Here is a 22,768-nt window from a genome sequence, read left to right as displayed (position 1 = left end):
AAACATTCTATTTATATAAAAATGCAAAAAGACCCCTTTAAAAACACTTCTTTGGCATACTTTCCCCTCCCTCCCCCGCGTATATTGCAAGAAGCTCTCTCTTGATATGTCATTTGCTCGTAATGTAAACAGACAAACAGAAGTGTAATTAATAATACAAAGCTTTTTATATAATACTGTCACAGTGCAGCAAGCGTATATAAGGACTCGGCATCAGCAAGCCCGTGCAGGCTGTGGGGCCGGCGAGGACTGGAGCTGCACTGAGCACCAGGCGCGGTGGGAGCCGGCGGTGGGGCAGGGCGAGCAGGAGGTAGCTGAGTAATTAAACTCGTTTGCACGTAGGAGGAGACTGGGGCGGGGGAGGCTGGAAGGGGCCGCGGAGGCTCCAGGCCCCCGTCCGCCTCCTCTGCGTCGCCCTTAGGAGCTGGGACGGGCGCTCCTTGCCCGGCTGCGGGGTAACGAACCTCCTCCTGTGTTAGGAAACCTTCACGGCTCCCAGGGCCTGCTGCTGCCCGCAGCATGGCTTCTGTAGCTGCGTGCTAGGATAAAAAGGGGGGACTTGTTTTCAAATGGGGAAAAATAAGTGCTTATCCAAGTTCCAGCCCTTTGAATGCATCCTGTGAACGGCCCCAGGAAGGTCCCTAAGCAGCTGGCATCTTTCTCCCGCTGTCCCAGGAGCGGCCGCTGCTCCCCGGCGCTTTCCTCTCATCTCACCCAGGGCACGGCCGGGAGCCGGGGGCTTTCTCTGCCCTCCGCAGAGCAAACCCAAGCGTTCTCTGAGCGTGCACCCCTGGGTTAAGGACGAGGCCCTGCGTTGGGTCTGTGCCCACAGCTCGGCTCTTTGGTGCTTGGTGGGAGAGGGTCAGGCTCAGCCCCGGCAGTGGCGCGGCGCTGCCAGCCCACCCCACGGCGTGGCTCCTGCCTCCGAGGGCTGGGGAGCCGCCGCTTTGGTGTCTGCCATTAAAACAGCGCCGACCATCGCCTCGCCTTGCGCCCGAGGCTGCTCTCCCCTTGTGCTTGCTTTGCAATATGGCTTTTCCTTTGGCAGCCGCGTCACCCCCAGGGCTAAACGCTGGCGTCTAACACAGGCGGGTAAAAACTTTTGCATGTAAAAACATTTCAGGTGTGGAAGCTGCTCTCTGGCTCGCTCAGAAGCCGCTTGCTCAGGCTGGGGTCACCCGGGCATCGGCGCTGCGGAGCCTGCAAGTGACAGGCGCCCGGTGCGGTCCCCTCGGAGGGAAGATTGCAGTCGCGGCACGGGCAGGGCTTGCCCGCTCCCGGAGAACACTGGTCGGTAACGAGGCACGCGCATCACTTACTGATCTGTCTGTACATATATACATTCAATAATATAGCTTTGAAAAATAGACATTTGTTTCCTCTTTATATTATAAAATAGCATTTAGGATCAGTCTTAGGTGACATGCAGGAGCGATTAAAGTACGGCTGCAATTCGGGCCGCCGAGGAGCGAGGGTTGCCCGTCACCTCGAGACGCCGGTGCCGCCGCGGGAAGCTTTGAGCCTCCGCAGGGGACAGGCCGGGCTGGCATCGCCCTCCGCCCGGGCCGAGCCGGAGCCCCCGACCGTGCCGCCCGTCCCCACTAGTGCACGTGGCGATTCCCGCAGCGTCGCCTCCTCGCCACCACCCCGAGCGGCTCCCGGAGGAAAACGCTGCGGCCGTCCGGTTCTTCCCCACCTTTACACGGTGGTTTCGCTCTTCCAGAGGCCGGTCTTCATGCCGGCCACGCTGTCGGCGCTGGCCAGGTTGATGTCGTACTTGCTGCCCTTGAGGCCGCCGTTGGGGCTGGCCACGTTGAGCGGGTAGGACCGGCGCTTCGCCTCCTTCTCTGCGGCGCCGGCCTGGCGCAGGTTGTCCCTGCTGGCACTCCTCCGGCGAGCCTCGGCGAAGTCGGGCGCCCGTCGGCCGCCGTCGCTGCCTTCCGAGTGGCTGGGTGCTGTCTCCCCGTCGTGGGGGGCCCGCGGCCCGGCGCGGCCGCTGCTGCCGGGGCTGTTCCTGCCGCTGTGGTAGCTCTCGGAGTGGCTGTTGTGGAGGCTCCCGCTCTCGCTGGAGGGGTGCTCCGAGGAGGGGCCCCGCAGCACCTTCAAGCGGTGGTGCTTCCCGTCCCGGCACTGCTTAGTTCTGCCCCGGAGGTTCCTGCGGCCGTGGAGGTTGCTGGTGTGCCTGCCGGTGCCGGCGGGCTTCCCGTCGGCGGGGTCCGGCTCCGGGCAGGCAGCCGGGCGGGCGTCCGCCTGGCTCTGGGCTACCTGCAGGTTGGTGAGCTTGCAGCGGCCCCCAGCCGAGCCGGCGCTGCTGGGCGAGGAGGAGGAGGCGCCGGAGCGAGCCAGCTCCGGGTCGCAGCCAATGAAGACCTGCGAGCCGTCCTCCGGCACCAGCCCGGGGTGGACGTACGCCTGCATGGGCAGCGCGTTCCTGTAGGACGGACAGCAGGAGAACCAGGAGCTGAGCACGTCCCGGCGCCGGACGCAGTGGTGGACGAAGATGAAGAGCCCCAGTGCCACGGCGGTGACGCCGTAGAGGCAGCTGAAGACGATGTTCAGGTACCAGCGCTGGGACACGGCCATGGCGCCGAACGCCCACAGGGCGAGGTACAAGGCGTGGGTGGTCACCAGCGCCCAGAGCTGCACCTGCAGGGAGTGGACGCCGTCCGCCTCGGGGCAGGGCGGCCCCGAGTTCAGCGTGACCGAGATGGAGCCGGAGTCCGTCAGGAGGTCACCGGCAGCGCCCAGCCGCGGCGGCGGCTCCAGAGGCTCGGGGACGTCTTTCTGGCTCAACGGTCGGCACTGGAGGCTGAGCCCGGCGCAGAGAAAGTAAATCCAGGTGACGAGCAAGATGAAAGCCACGGGGACGTAGAAAGCCCCCAGGCTGGGCCGCCACACCAGCCAGCAGCTGTACGGGGGAAAGGGGCTTTGAGGAGCAGACCCGGGTGCCTGCGCGGCCGGCAGCCACGCGCCGTGGTACCATGATGCTCGGCCCCCCTGCCCCGATGGCACGGGCTCCGCGGAGGCTGCTGGGTGCTGTTTTCCCAGTATGGGGATTGCTCTCGGGAAAGATCTCACCAGCCTTTCCCAGGCTCGCCCGGCTTCCTGGCACTGCTGGTTCCCCTTGCCCAGGCGGAGGGAGGGCACCCGTTGGGGGAGGAAGGCACGGTCGAGCAGGGACACTTACTAGGGGTTGTTGTCGTGGTAGTTGTGGATGTTGACGGCTGCCGTGATCCCGCAGATGATGAGGGGGATCCCGCCGGCGATCAGGTAGAACCTGCACGGGGGGGAACGGTGTCACCGCACGCCCGGAGCGAGCCCTCGGAGAGCACGGCTGCAGGCAGCACGGGCTCGTGCGGCAGAGCAAGTCCTGCCCCAGCCTCCGGACGTGGCATGGGGGGAGCTGCCCCAGTTCCCTGCTCCTCCGTGGGGCCGGGGCGAGGGGAAGGGGCCGTCGTACCGCAGCATGGGTCTGGGGGCCGGCTGGGACGCGTCCCCGTCCGGCTGCCGCGGCACCTTCCAGGTCGCCTCCTTGTAAAGCACTCTGGCTTTCACCGCCATCCACAGCAGCGTGGAGAGCGAGGAGTAGTGCAAGATGATGCCAACCTGCGGGAGAGAGGCGGTGGTCAGCAACGGGGGGGGCTGCAGCCACGGCTGCGTCCCCCCTGCCCGCTCCCTACCGCTTGGCAGACGATCAGGTAGCCGGTGAGGGTGATGCCTCCCGCGAAGACGGCGGCCGTCATGGCGATGTGGAAGCAGAGGTTAAGCAGCATGTGCCAGCCCTTCCGCGGGATGAGGATGGTGCTGGAAGAGGCACAGTGGGCGCCTGTGAGCTCCTGCCCGGCCCTGAGCGGGACAGTCATTTGCCGGCACGGCTCCTGCTCCGGAGGGATGCTCCGCACAGCCCGTGCCCGGCCGGGCCAGGGAGCGTGGCTGGGCAAGAAGCCACCTGCAGACGTGCGTGCACGTGGGCAAAGGACTTCTCGTAGGTGCCGCAGCGTGCCCATCACGGGGCTGTCAGCAGCGAGCCACCGCTGCTGGGACGCGGAGAAGGGGATGGCAGGAGCTGGGCTGGAGCCCAGGGCTGCTCCTGGGCAGCGTTGTGTTTCCAGGGCGAGACGAGGGCCGACAGCGCGGCCGGGCTCCGCTGCTGCTCGCTTCCCTTACAGGAAGGGCTTGGCCTTGTGCTCCTCTAAAAACGCCCTCGTTAGTGCTAGCTGCCGTAATTATCCCGGGGTTCCTCACAGTGGTGCTCGGCTCTACCTGTCCACACTGGAGTCACTTTGCACAAAATGAGCGGCTGGGCCTTGCACCTCATTAAGTGCTGAGGAGTATCTGATGTAGGAATTACCATGGGGTTCTTCCAAATCGGGGCTGGGAGTGTTCCTGGACTCTGTGTTAGCGTTTGCTTCACCTGCAGCGAGGGGAGGGGGCTGGCTGCAGGTGCACCTCATGAAGTGCTTGCTAAGTGCTAAATAGAATACTTCTTATTGGGTTATTTCTGAGAAATAGGTAATGGACGTGGGCTCATAACGCTGCTGGACTTTGTCAGTGTTTGTTTCACTCGCAGTAAGAGGCATGGCTTGCCCTGATATTTATCTCATTAAGTACTTGTCAGATACAATACTTACTACTGGGTTCTTCCTAAGAAACAGATAACAGATTTAGCTAACAACGTTGCTTGACTTTATTAGTCTTTCTTTCACTTATAGTAAGAGAAATGTTTTGGCCTTAGCTGTATCTCATTAAGTGCTTGTTAAGTGTTAGATATCATCGTTCTCAGTGGGTTCTTCCAAGGGGTAATAGACATGGATCGAGGGCATCGCTTGGCTTCGTTAGTGTTTCACTTGTAGCAGGAGGGTCTTACTCTGGCCTTATGTGCAGCTCATTAAAGACTCATTAAGTGTTAGCTCTAACTGCTTCTGTTTCTTTTTGCTTTAAAGAAGGCAGCTTGTTGGTAGTGGCCTGCTGAGGTGGTCTCACCCTGGCTCACCCAGCGACTGCTGCCCTGGACCCCCTCCACGTGCTGGTGGGGGGCAGAGGGGGGGCTCGGTGGTATCTGTGGGGCAGCGAGGGGCTCCTGCAGCACTAGGGCCCTCAGCATGAGCTGCTGCTGAGCGCTGCTTGCTGCCCCCTGTTCCCCCACCTGGGGTCTTGCTGGCCCCAGGTATGGGGGGACCCCATCCCTGAGCCCCAGCTGCTCACCATTTCCGACCCAGTGAGGTCCCAGGGGGTCTTCTCACCCCCCCCTCAAAGTCCTGCTCACCTCCTCCATGCCCCACTTTGCAGGACAAGACACAGCCGACGAGCCCAAGGCCTCCACCACCATAAAGGCAGAACACATCCAGCCATCGCCCCAAGATGGGCTCCTGTGGCAGCACCACTTGCCTGGCAGCCTTTCCTGGACTGCTGTCTCCTGGAGGGCCATCTCCTGGAGAGCCAGCTCCTGGAGCGCTGTCTCCTGAAGGGCCATCTCCTGGAGGGCCAGCTCCTGGAGGGCCATCTCCTGGGTGGTCATGTCTCCAGACAGCCATCCGACATGCCATGCGGACACCTTCTCCGAGGCGTTGGCAGTGCATGGGGAGCCCCTCCAGCTGCCCACAGAGGCACCCACCCTAGCACAGCCCCTCCAGCCGTCACCACACCAGGACCGCGCCGGGACGCCAGCTCACCCGTGGTTGATGATGTAGGTGATGATGGTGGCGAAGAGGCAGAGCAGCAGCACGGCTGTGCAGGTGTACATGGCCGGGTGCAGCACCTCCACGGCACCTCGTGCCTCACTGGGGAAACCACTCAGCTCCTGCCCAGCACAGCGCAGCCCGTCAGTCCCCATGCCACCTGTCCCCGCGTCCCCGTCCCACCCCACCGCCCCCCTGCACCCCCCAGGCTCTGCACCCCCTGGGCAAGGCTCCCAGCCCTACTGCTTCCCCCCCACCTACCATCAGCACAGCCACGTTGCTGAGGTGCCGGCAGTGCAGGGAGGTGACGTTGGGCTCCCGGGCAGCCAGCTGGCAGCCCTCCACGCTCCAGCCCCCCATGCCCCCCAGCACCTCGAAGTTCCAGTACGCAGCCACGGGGTCTGCGCCCTCCCCGGGGTGCCGCAGCGACACGGCCACCGGCTCCGACAGGTTTCCCACTCCACAGCCATCTGCAGCAACAGGGAAACCTGGTCAGCGGGACAAGGGCCACCCCTCCACCTGCACCCCAAAAGGAGCCTGGATATGGGGGAGCCCCCCACTGCATCCCACAGGCACGTTGTCACTTCCCCATGAGGACACCCAGGGATGGCTTTGTGCTTCAGGAGCACCAGGGCAACACCCCAAGGAGCCCCATTGAGCCCCAGGGAGCTCCATCCCCTAAGAAGAGCCCCACGCAGGGCACCCCAAGCCCCCCGAGAGGCAGCCCTTACAGGTCCCCGCGTAGATGACCGGCGTGGCCACGCTGCGGCGCTTGCCGTCGTCGGCCAGGCGGGACGAGTTGCCCGTGCTGCAGAAGAGCTTGCCGTTGCGGAAGACCAGCAGCTGGAGCTTGCAGTCGGCCAGCGGCGCAGCCGGGACGGGGCTGGCGAAGAGGCTGGGAGGCAGCTGGATGGAGGCCAGGGCGATGCTGTTCTGCGGGCACAGGGTCTCCGGTGAGCAGGGGCTGGCCCCCCCGTGCCCCCCCGTCCCCCGGCTTACCCGTACCTTGATGTGGAAGCTGGTCAGGGAGACGTTGGGGCGTCCCGTGGTGCAGCGCAGCCTCAGCTGCTGGTCAGATGCGGGCTCAGCCCCCCGCTCGGCCCGAGGGGGATGCCCAGCCGGACCCCCGTCCCGCCGCTGGAAAGCCACGCAGCTCAGCCCCACGTAGCTCTCGGGCTTCACCACGTACGCCTCGAAGGCGATGTTGCGTGAATTCTGCCAGGCACAGCAATCACAGGGTGGCCGTCAGCCCTGGCATGGCCAGAGACCCCCCGGCACAGACAGAGACCCTCCCAGCATGGATAGAGAACCCCAGTGTGGCCAGAGACCCCCAGCATGGGCAGAGATCCCACACCAGTGGCCCAACCACCTCCTCCTTCCCCCTGACCCCCCATCTCCAGGCAGCCCCCCCCGGCCCCCCACTCACCACCGCCATGTGCTGGGAGTTGCTGCTGAGCGTGTGAGCGGCGATCTTCTCCAGGGAGCGGACGATGCTGGTGCAAGCCTTCTCCTCCTTCTGTGACATCCACAGGATGTGGTCGTCCACCAGCATGATGTTGCTGGCCATCTCCACGATCACGTCGGTCAGCTGCGAGGACAGCAAGCGGCTCCGCAAAGAGCTACCGCCGTCCCCAGCGGCAAACACCCCAATTCATGCTTTTCCACCCCAAAAGTAACAGGCAAGGCTGGGGCAAGTAGGGGACGGGAGCAGTGCTCATTACCTGCTTGATCTGGTCCACGTAGCCGATAAACTTCTCTATCATCTGGGCCACATAGAGGACGTCAACCATGTCCGAGAAGTTGGCTGCCTCGGCCGTGTAGACGCGGAGCTGGTGAGCCAGGGTCAGGGCGTTGGAGGCGTTGATGGGCATCTGCAGAGCGGCACGGTCACCGGCTGCGCCCGGCCCCCCGGCCCGGCCGAGCCCCCCCGGCCCCCCGGCTCACCAGCACGAAGGTGTAGAGGACGCGGGTGATGTCGTTGGTGTAGAGGCAGTGGGAGTAGTCGCCCTCCTCCCAGCGCCCGGCGCGGTCGCAGCGTCGCCATGCCTGCTTCTCGGCTGCTGAGCCCCCGCCGGCCGGCCCCGCGGCGAAGGGGTACTGCAGGCAGGGCTGGTAGGCGGTGATGCCGGCCAGCGTGCGGGGCCACCTGCGGGCACCCAAACGTGGTGGCCATGGGGCAACCACTGCCAGCAGCCCCCCCCGCTGCAACCCCCAGCCTGCTCCCCTCGTGGGGACCCTGCCCAGCACCACACCACGGCCCCCAACCCCCCCAAAGAGCCCCTGCCTCCCCTTGGCTCCGGGGGGGCCGAGGGTGATGCTCCCCAGAAAGCTGCCGCCCCCGGCTCCGATCCCGTATCCCACCGGGCTCAGCACAGCGCAGAGGGAAGAGGCGGGCGAGGGGAGGGTGGGGGCACCGCTAATTTAAGCCACATTGACTGTACCAGTAATTTATATTCCGTAATGGCCCCACCGGGGTTACGGCGGGCGCCCGGAGCCTTTCGTCTCGTGCCAGAGAAATTCCAACACCTCTCGCTGCTGGAGCGGGGCTGTGCCGCCGGCACGGGAAGCCCTTCAAAGGCGCCCGCGCTCCCCGCAGCCGCTAATCACTACCAGACACCCGGTCACCTGCGGCGAGCCCCCGCCCCGGCACGCACTGCTCACGCCGTACGCACGCCCCTGCCCTGCCACGGCACCCACCCCGCGGCCGGGCCACCGCCGGTGCCCACCTGAAGTCCCCGCGGTTGTTGGTGACCCGCTCGGCAGGGCAGTAGGACGCGGAGGTCTCCAGCACCACGATCTCCACTTTCTTGCTGACGTTGCCCTGGGAGGTGGAGACGGCGCACTCCCACTCGCCGTTGGCAGAGACGTGGATGTTGGAGAGGATGAGCTCGCTGTGGGCAGAGGGGACGGGCTGGCACGGCGGGTCTGCCCCACAGCCAACCCACAGCCGTGGTCCCCAAAGCTTGGGGACAAGGGGACACACACCACGAAGCACAGGAGGTGCCCACACTTGGCAACTCGCCCACGGCACTCGGTACCTGCAAACCAGCAAGCCCTGTGGCCACAAGTGTCCATCCCCATCTCCATCCCTGTCCCCATCCCATCCCATCCCATCCCATCCCATCCCATCCCATCCCATCCCATCTCTATCATTGTCCCTATCTCCATCTCTCTCCCCATTCCATCCCCATCGCTATTCCCATCCCCATCTCCATCTCCATCCCTGTCCCCATCCCCATCCCTATCATTGTCCCTATCTCCATCTCTCTCCCCATTCCATCTCTATCCCCATCTCCATCCCCATCCCCATCGCTATTCCCATCCCCATCTCCATCCCTGTCCCTGTCCCCATCCCCATCCCATCCCTATCATTGTCCCTATCTCCATCTCTCTCCCCATTCCATCTCCATCTCCATCGCTATTCCCATCCCCATCTCCATCCCTGTCCCCATCCCATCTCTATCATTGTCCCTATCTCCATCTCTCTCCCCATCTCACCTCCATCCCCATCCCCATCGCTATTCCCATCCTCATCTCCATCACTGTCCCCATCCCATCTCCATCCTCATCTCCATCCCCATCCCCGTCGCCATCCCTGACCTGGTGATGAAGGTGCAGTCATGGATGAGGCTCTCCTCCACGATGACGCCCGTCTGCTCGTCCTCCTCCACCGGCTCGCGGTTGTGGTACCATCGGATCTGGGTGCTGTTGTCCAGGTAGGTGGCCGTGCACTGGAAGGGCAGCCGGTCGCCCTGGAAAACCACCTGGCGCAGCGACGGGATGAGGTGGTGGGTGTGCAGCTCCGGGGCGCCCGCTGCGGGGGACACGGCCGGCCGGTGAGCCCGCGCCCCCGCCCGCCGCCGCCGCCCCCGCCCCGGCCCCGGCTCACCGCAGCGGAGCTGGCTCTCCCGCGCGCTGCGCAGCGGGACGGCGTGCAGGTGCCGGGGGTAGACGCACGCCGTCCGCTCCGTGATCTGCGCCGAGCAGTTGCGAGCCCAGGGCAGCACCCAGCGCAGGTTGCAGTCGCACGTCAGGTACTCGGTGGCGAAGTCCCTGCAAGGGCCGGCGTCACACCAGCATCCCTGAGACCCTCCGGCAGGGACCCCCCCTGCGTGCCAAAATCCCGGGGCACCAACTCACACGACTTTCAGGGAGGGGAGCTCGTCGAAGACACCGGGCGGGAGGCTGGAGAAAATGTTCCCGGACACGTTCCTGCAGGACAGGAGAGAACGGCGGTGTGGAGGGGACCGGGGAGCTGCCGGGAGAGGGGACACCCCCCAGGCCCCTCGCCGTGCCCGCACACCCCACCACGGCACCTGGCGGGGGTGGGCATGGGGCAGCCGCAGCCGAGCCAGCCCCGGCACCAGGAGCCAGCCCCGGGGGTCCCCTCGAGAGCCAGGGGACAGGGCTGCGCGGGGGTCCCCAGCGAGCTACGTACAGCCTGAGGAGGTTGGTGAGCCCCTGGAAGACGCTGGCGCTCAGGCAGCCGATGCGGTTGTTGGAGAGGTCCCTGCAAGGCAAGCGGAGGGGCTGTCGGGGCCGGGGGGGTCCCGCTGTCCCCGGGGCTCCCCGAGAAGCTGCGCCAGCACTTACAGACGCTTCAGCTCGGGGAGGCCGAGGAAGGCGCCTGGCTGGACCGTGCTGATCAGGTTGTTCTTCAGGTCCCTGCGGGGGGAGGAGACAGACACAGAGCTCAGGGTGTGCCGCAGGGAGCCCGGGACGCGTCCTCTGCCCCGTCCACTGCAGACCCGGCACAGCAGGGACAGGGGCACAAGCGCACCCCGGTCCCCCCAGCCCTGGGCTCCTCGGCAGCCCCAGGCACCGCGAAGCCCCCTGCAAGAGCCTCATTAGCAGCTTTCCGTCCCATTTCCCTCTCGTTATCTCTCCGAAGGGCGCAGGGAACGCGTGAGGCTCCCCGCCGCTGCTGGGGGGGATGCCAGCCCCGCTGCCCGCCCCGAGCACGCACCACGGCCGTGGCCGCCGTCCCCCCCTGCGCGTTTATTCCAGAGCAGCCGCATCCCGGCGGGTTATCTCCCGCACGTGGGATAAGAGCACGCTGCAGCTGCCAGCGTGGCCCCAAATGGGCTTGGCGGCCCGCAGGAAGCTCGTTTGGGTTATTAGCCCGATTGGAGGCACGTATCTAATCAGAAGCTCGCCAGGCGTGTGCCGGCGCGGGGGGATCTGGGGAGCACCGGTGGCATCGGCCGCTCCATCCAGCCCCCGGGACTGGCGAGGCGGCTCCTGCTGAGCACTGGCGCTGGCCGGGAGAGGAAATGGGATCCATCTGGCGATGCCGCGTTTATTTATAGCAGTCTCCATGGTGCTCATCGCTGGGCCGCCCACCGCTCCGTGCGCGGCCCCAGGGACACCCCACGAGCCACAGTCCCCGTTTCAAGGCCAGGAGCCGGCACCCAGGACGGGGGAGCGGTGCAAACCCTTCCAGCAGACCTGGGGGTGCAGGCAGGAGCGGGGGTCCCATCATCAGCCACACGGCGAGAGGACACCTGGGCGACGCTGCCTGCACCCGCGAACACGCAGGCATGCTCTGCTTCCAGACTAAACCTCACCCACGCGGCTGCTGGGGGTCCCCAGCCGACCCCAGATGGGCAGGGCTGGCTGCGGGGGGGCACGGCCCCGCGGTGCCAGCCCCGGGGAGGGGGACTGTGGCGCGACGCCTTCCCAGCTGGCATCCTCCCAGCCCTGCTCGGTCGGCGAAACAACCAACCGACCGCCCACGCCTGCCTTCCCCGGCCTCCCTGACGGGCAAAATCGTGGCCTGGCAGCTCCGACGGCCGCGTGCCCAGCCGGGTGTGCAGGCAGACGTGCAGGCAGATGTGCAGGCAGATGTGCAGGCAGATGCATGCAGGGGCCAGGTGAGCACCAGTGCTGCAGGAACAGCTCTGCTCACCTGCGCCGACACCGACACCCAACGCGCGAACACCTGCCCTGCAGACGCCCACCCACCCACGCCAAGGCAGACCCCGCTCCCCGGTGGGGGCCAGCCAAAGGTCCCCAGGGCCCCCCGCGCCCCGGATGCCCACCCAGCACACACCACCAGCCGAAGGTCCCCAGGGCCCCCCGCGCCCCAGACGCCCACCCAGCACACACCACCAGCCGAAGGTCCCCAGGGACCCCCGTGCCTCGGACGCCCACCCAGCACACACCACCAGCTTGGCTGGCAGCAGCAGCCAAAACTCATCTGCTGCCAAAGCTCCGGGTCCCTGGCTCTGGCCAGCATGCAGGCGGGGGCTGGGGGCTGCAGGGGACCACCGGCCAGGGATGGGACCCACCGGGGACCGTGCTGGGCCCTGGGGGCTCGCAGCCAGCCCAGCGCATGCACGCCCCTGCGCAGGGGGCCCGATCCAGCTCGGTGCAGCCGCGAGGAGCCCAGCAGCCAGGGCTGGCACAGGAGCAGCTCCCCACGCACAGCAGCACCCACCGCAGCCCGGTGCAGACGGACAGACAGACAGACTCCATCCCCGTCACTGCTGCCACCCGCGCCAAGGGGGGAGCGCTGGCCCCAGGTCGTTCCCAAGCGGGGCTGCGCTAATGAGCGCGGCCGCCCCGCTGCACACCGGCCCGCTCAGACTCATTAATCTCATTACGCTGCTGCAAATCACCGGAGATGCCAAGCTGCAAGCCCGGAGGGGCAGCGGCCCGCAGGGGCACCCTGCACACATCCGAGACCCCGGGAATGGGTTCCCCCCATCACGTCGCGACACCAAAGCACCCACGGTGGGCAGCCAGGGTGGGCAGGGGTCCCGCGAGCCCCAAGACGAGAAGTGAGGGGCCCTGGAGCCCCCGCCACGTCCCCGCCACGCCAGCGCTGTCCCCCTATGGGGCACGTCCGCGCCGCGGCCCGGGACCGACCCGATGAAAACAATCAGGGCTCCTGGCAAGAGCAGTCGGGCGCGGCGCGATGCTGGCCGGCCCGGGACGGGCGAGCGCTGGCCCCAGCCCCCCAGGGTGCCTGGCTGCTCCCCTTCCACCCGCCTGGGGCTTCGGCACGGCCGAGCGGAGTGGCAGGCAGCACAGGGGCTTTTAGGGGGACCCCGGGGGCTGCAGAGCCGCAGTCCCCCTGGGATGCAGCCCCCCTGGCTCCGCCATGGCCCGTTAATCCCTGCTGCTAATGAGGGCTCGGTGCTGGGAGGCAGGAGGAGGCGACTCCATGCCTGGAACCATGCAGGGTCCCAGGGTGACGGCTTCCCAAGTGTCCCCGAGCACGCTGCCTGCCCCTGCCTGCACCCTGCGCTGCCCCGGCCACCCGCCCCTGCCTGTCTGCACCCCAGCGATGCCCTGTGCGAAGCACCAGGCCAGGAACCCGTGGCCAACGGGAGGGGACCCCACCACCGCAGCCCCAGACCCCGGCACCGTGTGCCACAGAGGGTCATAGAATCACTGACTGGTTTGGGTCGGAAGGGACCTTACAGATCACCCAGGTCCCACCCCGCCTCCCACTGCACCAGGCTGCTCCAAGCCCCGTCCCGCCTGGCCTTGACGCCCAGGATGCCCAGGGCAGCGGTGGGCTGCGGTGGGCTGTGGGGGACAGCACCCCACGGATGCTGGCAGCTGGGCCACCGTCACACCGGGTGTCCCGCGGTGGGAGCCCACCCAACCCCGCGCGGCGCAGGAATGCGCGAGACCCTCGTGGGGCCACGGCGGGGAACAAAACGCCCTCAGTGCGCCGGTCCCCGCTCCTGCATACCTACAGATCAAACCCATATGGGGGCCATAAATCTCCCCTTATTACAGCTCCCTCCATAGAGATGCCTTTCATGGAGAGATAAGAAAGTTGACTTTGTTCGGGGGGACAATGTCGCTTTTCATACCGGCCCCCACAGAGCACGGCCCCCCAGTGCCTCCCGCCCCAGCGCGGCTCCCGGGGTGCCCGGGGACCCCAGTGCCGGCCCCAACGCCGCACCCAGCAGCGACGTCGGGAGCAGGACCTGTGCAGTGTTGCCAGCACCCTCCCCGCTGGCACCCCACGGAACCCCTGCCCGCACCCCCCTGCCTGCTGCTGCCCGCCCCGACCCCCCCAGCCGCCCGCCACACACTCACAGCTTCTCCAGCGCCCGCAGCCCGAAGAAGGAGCCGTTCTCCAGCACCGTGATCTTGTTGTTACCCAGCAGCCTGTGGGAAGAGCAGAGGGAGAGGGGCCGCCCCGTTACTCGGCCTGCTGGGCAGCCCCATCCGTGCCCGGGGGACGCGCGGGGCTGGAGGGGGAGCGAGGACGGCCGGACCCGCAGCACGAAGAGGCAGCCCCGGCCGTGCCGCCGCGGTGGTGGCCGTGGTGAAGTCCCAGGGACAGGCTGGCACGACCAGGTGGGGACACGGGATGCAGCGGTCGTGTCGGGATGCCACGCCACGGTCCACATGGCATCTTGGGGCACTGCTCCTGTACCTGAGCCTGGGTTCAAGGAGCTGCACGTGTGGGCAACAAGATCACCAGCATCCGCACTGAGAGGGCACCCCAGGGACCGGCAGCCAGGAGGGGACCCCATGGCACCCCCAGCTCTTGCTCCCCACCAACTTGGCCCACTCCCAGCCATGCTGGGAGCCTCCCAGCACCGAGGTTTAACCCCAGCTTTGCTGGCCGCAGGGGCCCTTGCAGGGTGCCAGGAGAGGGAGGGAGGCACGAGCACCCACAGCTCAGCCAGGAGCTTGCTGGAGGGCTGCCGCGGCGATCGGCAGAGCCGGACCCCGGCCTGGGGAGCAGAGGTGCTCCAGGGATGCTGGCGATGCTCTGCCGGCAATCGTGACCCAAAAGCGGGGGGCAGCCGCCAGCCGGGGCCGGGAGGGCACCCTGAGCCCCGGCCAGCGGAGCGGCGCGGGGAAAAAAGGGCTCATTGAGCTCCGGAGCCGGGGCTGTTTACACACGGGCGGGCTCTGCGGCCGCGCTGAATGGCGGCTGTGTGCCGCACAGCTCCGGCCCCTCCGCCGTCGCCAGCCACGCTCGGCTCCCCGTGCCAGGGCTGCCCACCCAGACGCGGCTCGGGGGGCTGCTGCCGCACCCCTGGGGGTGGTGGGGAGGGTTGGGGGGGGCAGGCAGTGCAGCCCCCCACCCCGTGCTGATGAGAAGCTGCCACTGGGCATGGCCACGGGGCCCTGCGACCCGGCCGGTGGCGGGAGCAGAAGGGCTGGCAGCCCTGCCAGCCCGCAAATTGCTTCCACACGCCGGTGGACGGAGCTGCAGTGGCCGGGGCCACCTCTCGCCCCTTCCTCCCTGCGGGGACCCCGTTTTCACAGGGCTTGGCTTGCCCCAGCGCTGCAGCAGCGAGCACTGGTGCCGGCCGGCTCAGCCCCGGGACCCCGTCCGGAGCCGGGGGCTGCAGGGATGCTCCCGGAGCTGCATCGCTCCCGGAGCAGCCCTGGCTCTGGGGCACGGCAGCCCCACGGCGCGTCCCGATTCCCCATCACGGCGTCAACAAGGGCTGTTGCTCCAGGCCGTGCCGGCCCCAACAGCTCCAGAAGGTTTTAATTCCAGCGACAGCGGATTTCACAACCCAGCAGAGCCTCCGCAGGCTGCGCGCACACGGGGGGACCTCGGGGGCTCCCTGCTAAAGCCGGGGCAGGCAGAAAGCTGTGGGCTGGGGGGTTGAGCTGGGACGCACGGCGGACCCTGCTGAAACAGCGCTTGGGGATGCCTGAGCTGCAAACGCAGAACCAGACGAGTGCACAAGACTCTCAGACCTCCCGGGTTTGCTCCCGCGCCCCAGCCCAGGGCGGAAGGGGGGTCCCCAGCACGGCCAAGGACATGGGGAGCTGGGCACCCCGGGCAAGCCGGACCCGGCCGTGCCAGAGCCTCCCGGGGCACGGGCTTTGCAGGGGGTTACAGCCACGGACGTGCCGCCAGCGTGGCGGGCAGGGAGCAGGCGGCCGGCTGCCCGCACCGGCGTCCAGCGCACCGGAGAGCTGCGCCCGGCCGGGAACCGGCTGAGCCCCGGAGCCGGGGATGCTCGCTTTGTTCGCGGACCCCTGGGACCATCCGCGCCTCCGCCATAAAAACAGAACTCCCCGCCTTAAAAGGCAACGCTCCTGCGGCCCCGATGGGATCGGCCTCCCTGTGATCCGCAGCCAGGCGGCCCGGCCGGCAGCTCGCCCGCCGACGGCCGGGAAGGCGGCTGCTTCAGACAAGGGCGAAGCCACCCCCGGAGCTGCCGGCCCCTCGGCGTCGGGGAGAGCGGGAGTGGCAGGGACCCCGGCACGGTGCGGGGGGCACCCCGAGATGCAGACACTGCCCGCCCGTGCGATGCCCACTGCTCGGCGCCTGGCCTGCCCTTCCTTGAGGAAAAGAGGCCCTCGACCAAAACGAGCGCCTGGCACACCAAAATCGTGCTCCCTTTCCTTTGAGAAAAGCTTTTTCCAGGTAGCAATCCTGGCTCTTTTCCCCCATGGTGTAGAAGCCAGCTGGGCCGCGCTTCCCTGTTACAACTCATATCCTCAAACATGGTTTTATTTTGTTTTTGCTGTTTTCATGGATATTATGTTCTAAAATGTTTTCCTTTTTTTTTTCCCCAGGAAGTTCCCATCAGGCTCCACGGGACTTTCCGGCCCCGCACGTCCGCAGTCCTTGGCACTATCCCCTTACAGCAGATTAACCAAGAAACCCCAAGATTTGACGGAATCAGTGTGCCCACGAGGCCACCCCAGCCCAGCGCACCGGGGTCACGGGTGAGCAGCCCCCGAGCTGCAGCGGGACCCCACACCAGCACCCAGCCCTCGGCACGTGGGGCTGGGGCTGGACCCGGACCCGGACCCCTCAGCTCGATTTCAAACCCCAAGAGCTGTCCCCGCTCTCGCACCCAGCCGGGAGAAGGGATCGGCTGGGGAGGGAAGCGGGCAGGGGGCTGGAAGCAGACCCCCTTGCCCCCCGTTCCCCCTGCTCGCTGTGGCTCCTGCTTCCAGCGGGCTGGAGCGTGCCGGGCAGGGGCTTGCCGAGGCGCACGGGGCCGGGGGTGCAGGGGGGACGCGGTGCCCCCTGTCCCAGCCGTCCGCAGGCTTGGCAGGCCATGAAAGCACAGCTGTGCTCCTCCGGAGCCGCTGCTCGGCTGCGCCTTGGCTGCGGACCAGGCTGGGACTCCTCACCTCGGCGGCGGCGGCAAACGCCGCGGCGAGAGGTGCCCCCAGCCCGGGCTCGGAGCGACGCGCCCAGCACGGCGTGGTGGCAATGGCTGCAGACCCTGTAGACCCCCCAAGCCCTCGACGCGCGACCGCCCTCGTGCCGCCCCAGCACCCTCTCACCCGAAGCAGAGCCTTCGGCCCGGCCGGCCGCCCCGAGACCCTCCGGCATGGCGGCGCGTGGGCGGGCGGGGACGGCCCCGCCACCGGGACAATAATCGGCTAATTGAGCGACGGCTGGAAAAGTCTCTCTGGACAATGTGGGGATTAAGGACCGGAGCGTCGAGTCAAACAGAAACGACGGGGGGATGCGTGGTGAGGACGGGGGCGGCGGGAGGGAGCCCCCGAGGAGCACCCTCCAGTCTTGGGGGGGCTCAGCCTTGGCAGGGGCTCAGTGTCCTCGCTCCAACCCACCCGCGCCGGGGCTCGGACCCCACAAGGCAGCAGGCAGGGAGATAGAGATCCCTTCTTCTTCTTCTTTTTTTTTTTTTTCATCTCAAAAAGAGGAGCCAAAAGTGAAAAAAACAAGATTGTTTTTTCAAGCGTGCTGGAATCCACTTGGATAAATAACGGCTCCAGAAACTGGGCTGCTGAAACAATAAACTTCCTCTGGACCCAACCAAAAAAGGACGCGGGGAGATGGTGGCTCCCCGGCCCCGGCGCGCAGGGGCAAGGCAGCGGCAGCGGCGCGGAGGTTAATAAGGGGGGCCGCGGCGGGGGTGGGGAGCCCGGCTACGCTTTGCTCTCCAAGTGCATTAATTCAAAGCATATGCTCGCGGCAGATACGGTGCAGGCTGCGCCCCGAGCAGAGCTCGCTGGTTTGCAGAGGGATTTTAGGAAGAGGAAAGAGGGGCCCCGGGACTGCCGTGAGGTGCTGAGGGCTCCGGCGCTGGGAAGGGCTCTGGAGGTGGCAGCACCCAGGGGGGACCCCGCAGCTCCCAGCCCAAGGGGGCTGAGACGCCCCGACACGGCCGGGGCCGCCCCCTCCCCGCTTTGTTGGGGTGCTCGGGGGCTCTTCCCCTCCCTGTGACATGCCCGGGGCGTTGCCTCCAGCCTCGCGTCACGCCCGGCTATTTTGGATGGTGAAAATTATTGTTCCAACGCTCGGCTTTTGTTAGCACAGGAAAAATCAGCCCGGGAGAGAGGGCGAAACCTCCAGAGCCAGCGCGGCAGGGCCGGGATGCTCCGACGCACCGGGCAGCACCGTGACCCACAGCCCCTGGAAAACCCAAACCTGCCAGAGCTGCAGCCCAATAAATAACAAACCTAAAGCTGAGCAAGGTTTGGGAAAGCAACCATCTGCAGGGCTCAAGATAAACTGGCCTCGGAGAGGGGAGTTCAAGTAGAACTGGAAATTGGTCATAAGTCAAAGCCCTCTATTCCCTGCAGACAATCTGTAATTTCAGTGCAATCAAGCTGTGCACATAAATGAGGCCTGTGCTGGGATTCCACATCTGGAAGAGGTTTGGGCTCCCGCCCGTGTGACAGCGGGGCTGGCCGCAGCCGGCGCGGCGTTCTGGGTCTCGTTAGGGATACGGCGCTGTTTCCATTAGGCGATTAGCACGGGGGTCAGCTGGAGGGGGAGGGAATTAAAGCCTTGTTAATGCCGGTCCGCAGAGCTCCGGCACCTCGCAGCCGCGCCGGAGGGACGTCCCCGAGAGGTGCCAGAGCCCCCGGCCCTGAACCATGGGGACACCACAGTCCCAGGAGGCTGGACCACGATGGAGGGGCTGGGGGATGCACTGCAGCCGTGCAACCTCTGCCGCGACAGCCGCAGCCAGGCGAGCTGTGCAGGGCTGCGAGTCAGAAACGGGCGAGGAGCCACTCCGTCAGGGCGGGCATCCCTCCTTCCTCCCTCCCTGCGATGAGCTGGGGGCAGGAATCAAGCTCTGGGTATAAAACGGGGCGGCTGTCAGAGAGCACACGCCTTGTCAGCTCTGCTGGGGGACGTCGCACCCCTGTGAGCACCATCCTGCTCGCCAGACCCCACACGCATCCCCGTGCCGGCTCCCTGCGCCTGCTCCGGGATGAAGGCAGCGCTTCTGCCTGCACCGGTCCCGGCAGGCTGGGGGTCCCAGCATCCCTGTCCACACCAGCTCTGCTCCCCACCACCATGGCTTCCCCACATGGAGCTGATTTCTGCAGCTCCACATCTGCCTCGGCCCCGGTTTGCGCCCTCCCGAAGCCGCGATCGCTGCGAGGGGCCGAGGGAAGAGAAAAGGAGCTGTGGCTCTGCTTGGCAGATGGCTCCTCGCGAGAACCTGCCGCGGCCCCTGGGTCATGGGGACACCACGGCCGAGCCCAGCGCTGGCTGCAGGGCAGGTCCCGGGGCCGCGGGCACCCCTCATCCCTGCCCTGGCCATCCGCGGGCTGCGACGGCAGCCAGCGTTCCTCAGGCACGGCGGGGTAAATACGCAGCAGCTGCCACAGAGGCAGCCTTGGATTCCTCAGTGCAGGCCTGATAATTAAAGATAAATAAAGAAGCAAACTGAGAGTGTGGGAAAAAGCCAAATGAGAGGCGGGGAGCGGGACCCGCAGGGCAGCAGACCCCCTCCTGCCGCCTGCGTGTCCCCCCCAGCCATCGCCCGGGCGGCCGGAGCTGCGGCTGGGACAGCAGCAATCCCGCGCCGGCGGCTTTGCTCCGTGCACAGCACCAGTGCCGCTTGTTAACGCCAACACGCGCCTGCTTCCAGGCCGGACTGGACGAGGACTGGAACAGGGCTCCGCTTCTCAGCGTCACTCTGCACCGAACACACCACGCGCTTCCCGCGACTGGGGCAAGAGCGATGCTGAGCACCCCCGGGGCACGCACGGGACCTCAGCACCCCCGGGACGCGCAGGAGCCCTGCTCGGACCTGGCTCACCCGCGGGGCTCAGAATTTGGCTGTCCCCAGTGGGGCGTCCCCAAGGCACGTGCGGCCCTTGCCACGTGCCCGGGCCCCGCTGCCTCCCGCGCTCCCTGCCCGCACCCCAGCAGCTCCGGGAGACGCTGCCGAAGCCGGAGCCTCTGGTTTTGATTGTTCCATCTGGAAAGGGTTTAGAATAAATCATGTTTACTGCGCGAGAGCAGAGCCCAGGGTCACCGCATATTTGTAGGGTTCTGCCTACGCCTGTAGGTTTCATGTCACGTTTTAGTGGGATCGTGTAATGCCCTAATGCTTCTGCACGGTCATCCTGGCCCCTCCGAGGGAGCCGGCCCCGGCGGCTCCAACCCCCCCCCGTCCCACCGGGCACAGCCCACCTCGGCCGCTCCGCCGGCACAGGGCTGCAGCGGGGCCCGACTTGTGCTCGACATCGCGACTACACTCGCTCACGCTGGAGAAAGCACCGGGGCAGGCACTTAACGGGATCCTTCTCCCAAACACAAACTGACAAAGGACTCAGAGGTCCCTGTGGGTATTTGCAAGGGGCTGACACGTTCGAAAGGGCCGTATGAGGGACAAAGTGAAGAGCAAGGCCCTTCCGAGGAAGAGTGCGAGCGGAGAGCCCAGGCTCCACCTGCCCTGCAGCCTCTCCACCATGGCGAGCCCTGGACACGCACCGGTGCTGCTGCTCCGGGACGATTTACACTTTAATTACGACCATCGCACTCCAAGGGCCGCTCGTGGCACCCGTGCAGCACAGGCGTGCTCCATGGCCGCGCTCCACGTGGCGGACGGTGCCGTCGGCTGGGTCTCCTCCGCAGCCACCCCATTTTCGCAACGCAGACGTCGTCACCCCAACACGAAGCCCCTCGGCAGCCAGCGGCACGGCACACGGGGGCCAAGCGATGCTTAGAAACAGCACGACTCCGGTGCGCGAGCGGCAACGCGGCCGAGCAGGTTCAAGCACGCAAGAGCAGACGGGACCTGGAGCACGGCAGCCCCCAGCCCTGCCCCGCGCGGCCCCCGATCCTCCGCAGTGTCCAACAAAACCCACCCGAGGAGCAGAAGGGGGAGAGCCGAGGCCGCGGGCACGCTGGCGTGGGCAGGCGGGCACGGCCGCGCTCACGGGACGCCGTCGGGAGCGAAGGCGACGTTCCCTCCAGCAACGGCGCTGCCGGCCCTGCCCTCCAAACCAGATTTTAATTCAAACGTCTCCTCCGGAGTTATAAATAAACCCTGCAATCCCGCAGCGAGCAGGCGCGCCGGCTGCCAGCGCCGGCCGAAGCCCCAGCCCTCCCCGGCACCGAGGGAAGCTTTCAGGCAGCGAGTGGCAGCTTCGGACCCGAAACCCACTTACTGCTCCCGATCTCTTTTTGGCAAATATTTCCAGCAACAGCTTTCAAACCCAAACACCCTCCCCCGGCGCTCCGACAGCAAACGCTGCGGAGGGAAGCGCGGCGAAGGAGCCCGTTTCCTGGATTTCCAGCTCACGTCGACGCTTCCCACCCGCGCTGCTCCCGTTATTCCACAACGCCCGGCTCTAAAGCGGCTCCAACCAAGTCACGCAGAACCGAGCGGCGCTTCCGCCGGTGCGGATTCCCCCACCACCTCCGAAAATAACGGGAAAACCGGAGCCGCTGGCGCTGCCCCCCGCCGCCCCCAGCACCTGCCCGCCCGTGGGAGTGTGGCCCCGCAGCGTGGGGCGATGCGGGGGTCTCCCCGCCGTGCTCCACTCCAGCCCACCCCCCCCAATTCCCCCATCCCCGGGGCCACCGAGCATCACGGAGCGACCCACGCGTGGGCTCACGTCCCTCTCCCGGCGCCGCGGCTGCCCGGGGGGCGATGCCTGGGGGGGGGATGACCGGGGGGCGATGTCTGGAGCTGGGGGCCGATGCCTGGGAGGATGCCTGGGACCGGGGGGCGATGCGTGGGGCCGGGACGCGATGCCCGGGGGATGCCCGGGGCCGGGGGGCGATGCCGGTCGCGGTACTCACAGCGTGGCGGTGCCGGGTGGCAGCAGGCGCGGCTCGGGCGGTGCGGGGAGCCCCCCGCCGCTGCAGACCACCCGCCGCCGGGGAGCGGGGGGTCCGCCGGGAGCCTTGGCCCGCTCGGCCGAGCACTTACAGCCCAGGCTCTGCGCCGGGCAGCCCCGGGCCGCGGCCCCCCCCCCCCGCCCCGCTGAACGCCGCCGCCAGCAGCAGCAGAGCCGCTGCCCGCCGCATGGCCCCGGCCCCGGGCCGCGGGCTCCGGGCTCCGGCTCCGCGCCCGCCGCCGCCCCGCTCCCCGCCGGGGGCGGCTCCGCCGGCTCCGCCCCCGCCGGGACTGGCCACGCCCCCCGCCCCGCCCCCGGGCTCCGCTGGGACCCACCCGAGCACGGCTCCAGACCCCCCCCCCCCCAACTCCGGGTCTGGGGGGCTGCAGCCGTGCTCGGGTGGGACCCACGGAGCAGAGCTTGCCTCGCCCAGCCCCGGGCGCCGTGGCGCGGTACGGCCCCCCCGACCCCCCCCACCCCGCGGGGGGACCCCCGCACCAGCGCACCCCGGTCCCTGCCAGCCCCCGGCGCCCCGGCCCCCCGCGCCCCAGCTCAGGCTCTTCCCGTCTCGCCTTCCCTCCCTTTGCCTCGCTGGTTTTTGCCCTAAATTCAATATTTTCCTTCCCCCCCTCCGGCTCCTCCGAGGCCAGGGCTGACTGCAGCTTCAGCCCGGGAGGGAGCAAAAGCAGGCAGCGGTATTTCCCGGACCCCACGCAGGAAGCGGGGCATGGAAGGATGACAAGAGACGACTCCGGGAACGCGGTTGCTCTTCAGGATAGTTCCCGGAGGGGAAAAGAAATTCACTCCTTTCTCCAAATAAACACAACTCGCTGCGGCGGTGGGTGTCGGGAAGAGGGGATGCTCATCGCGCTCCGAGCTGTTTCCACCCGCACAAGCAGCCCCGGTCCCGCACAGCTCGTTAGCCGCTTCGCCAGAGCTCGCCTCATCTCTCCCGCTCTTCCCTGCCCGCACCCAGGGCACGCGCTGCCACCAGCCAGGCAGGGACAAGGACCGCGGCCCCAAGGGCTCTTCCATGGCCTTCCACCCTCGGGGGCTCAGCCGTGGGACCCCAGAGC

At 67.0% G+C, this 22,768-nt stretch overlaps 1 protein-coding gene across 1 annotated transcript; it reads right to left on the bottom strand.

The window, feature by feature from the left end:
- Nucleotides 1-6: 6 nt before the first annotated feature.
- ADGRA2 (adhesion G protein-coupled receptor A2) lies at nucleotides 7-21,882 on the bottom strand. Its single transcript, XM_075444609.1, is given in 20 exon segments — nucleotides 7-2,908; nucleotides 3,188-3,277; nucleotides 3,461-3,606; nucleotides 3,681-3,804; nucleotides 5,673-5,800; nucleotides 5,940-6,148; nucleotides 6,410-6,611; nucleotides 6,684-6,893; nucleotides 7,105-7,266; nucleotides 7,400-7,549; nucleotides 7,623-7,824; nucleotides 8,405-8,569; nucleotides 9,279-9,492; nucleotides 9,568-9,731; nucleotides 9,819-9,890; nucleotides 10,117-10,188; nucleotides 10,272-10,343; nucleotides 13,737-13,808; nucleotides 21,655-21,821; nucleotides 21,823-21,882. Coding segments are annotated over 20 exon segments (3,891 nt in total). The 3' UTR covers nucleotides 7-1,698.
- Nucleotides 21,883-22,768: the final 886 nt, after the last annotated feature.

The sequence above is a fragment of the Opisthocomus hoazin genome, chromosome 28 (assembly GCF_030867145.1).
Source record: "Opisthocomus hoazin isolate bOpiHoa1 chromosome 28, bOpiHoa1.hap1, whole genome shotgun sequence".
In the NCBI taxonomy this organism is placed as follows: domain Eukaryota; kingdom Metazoa; phylum Chordata; class Aves; order Opisthocomiformes; family Opisthocomidae; genus Opisthocomus; species Opisthocomus hoazin.
The sequence above is the reverse complement of the archived record's forward strand: the minus strand, read 5'-3'. Positions and strand labels throughout refer to the sequence as shown.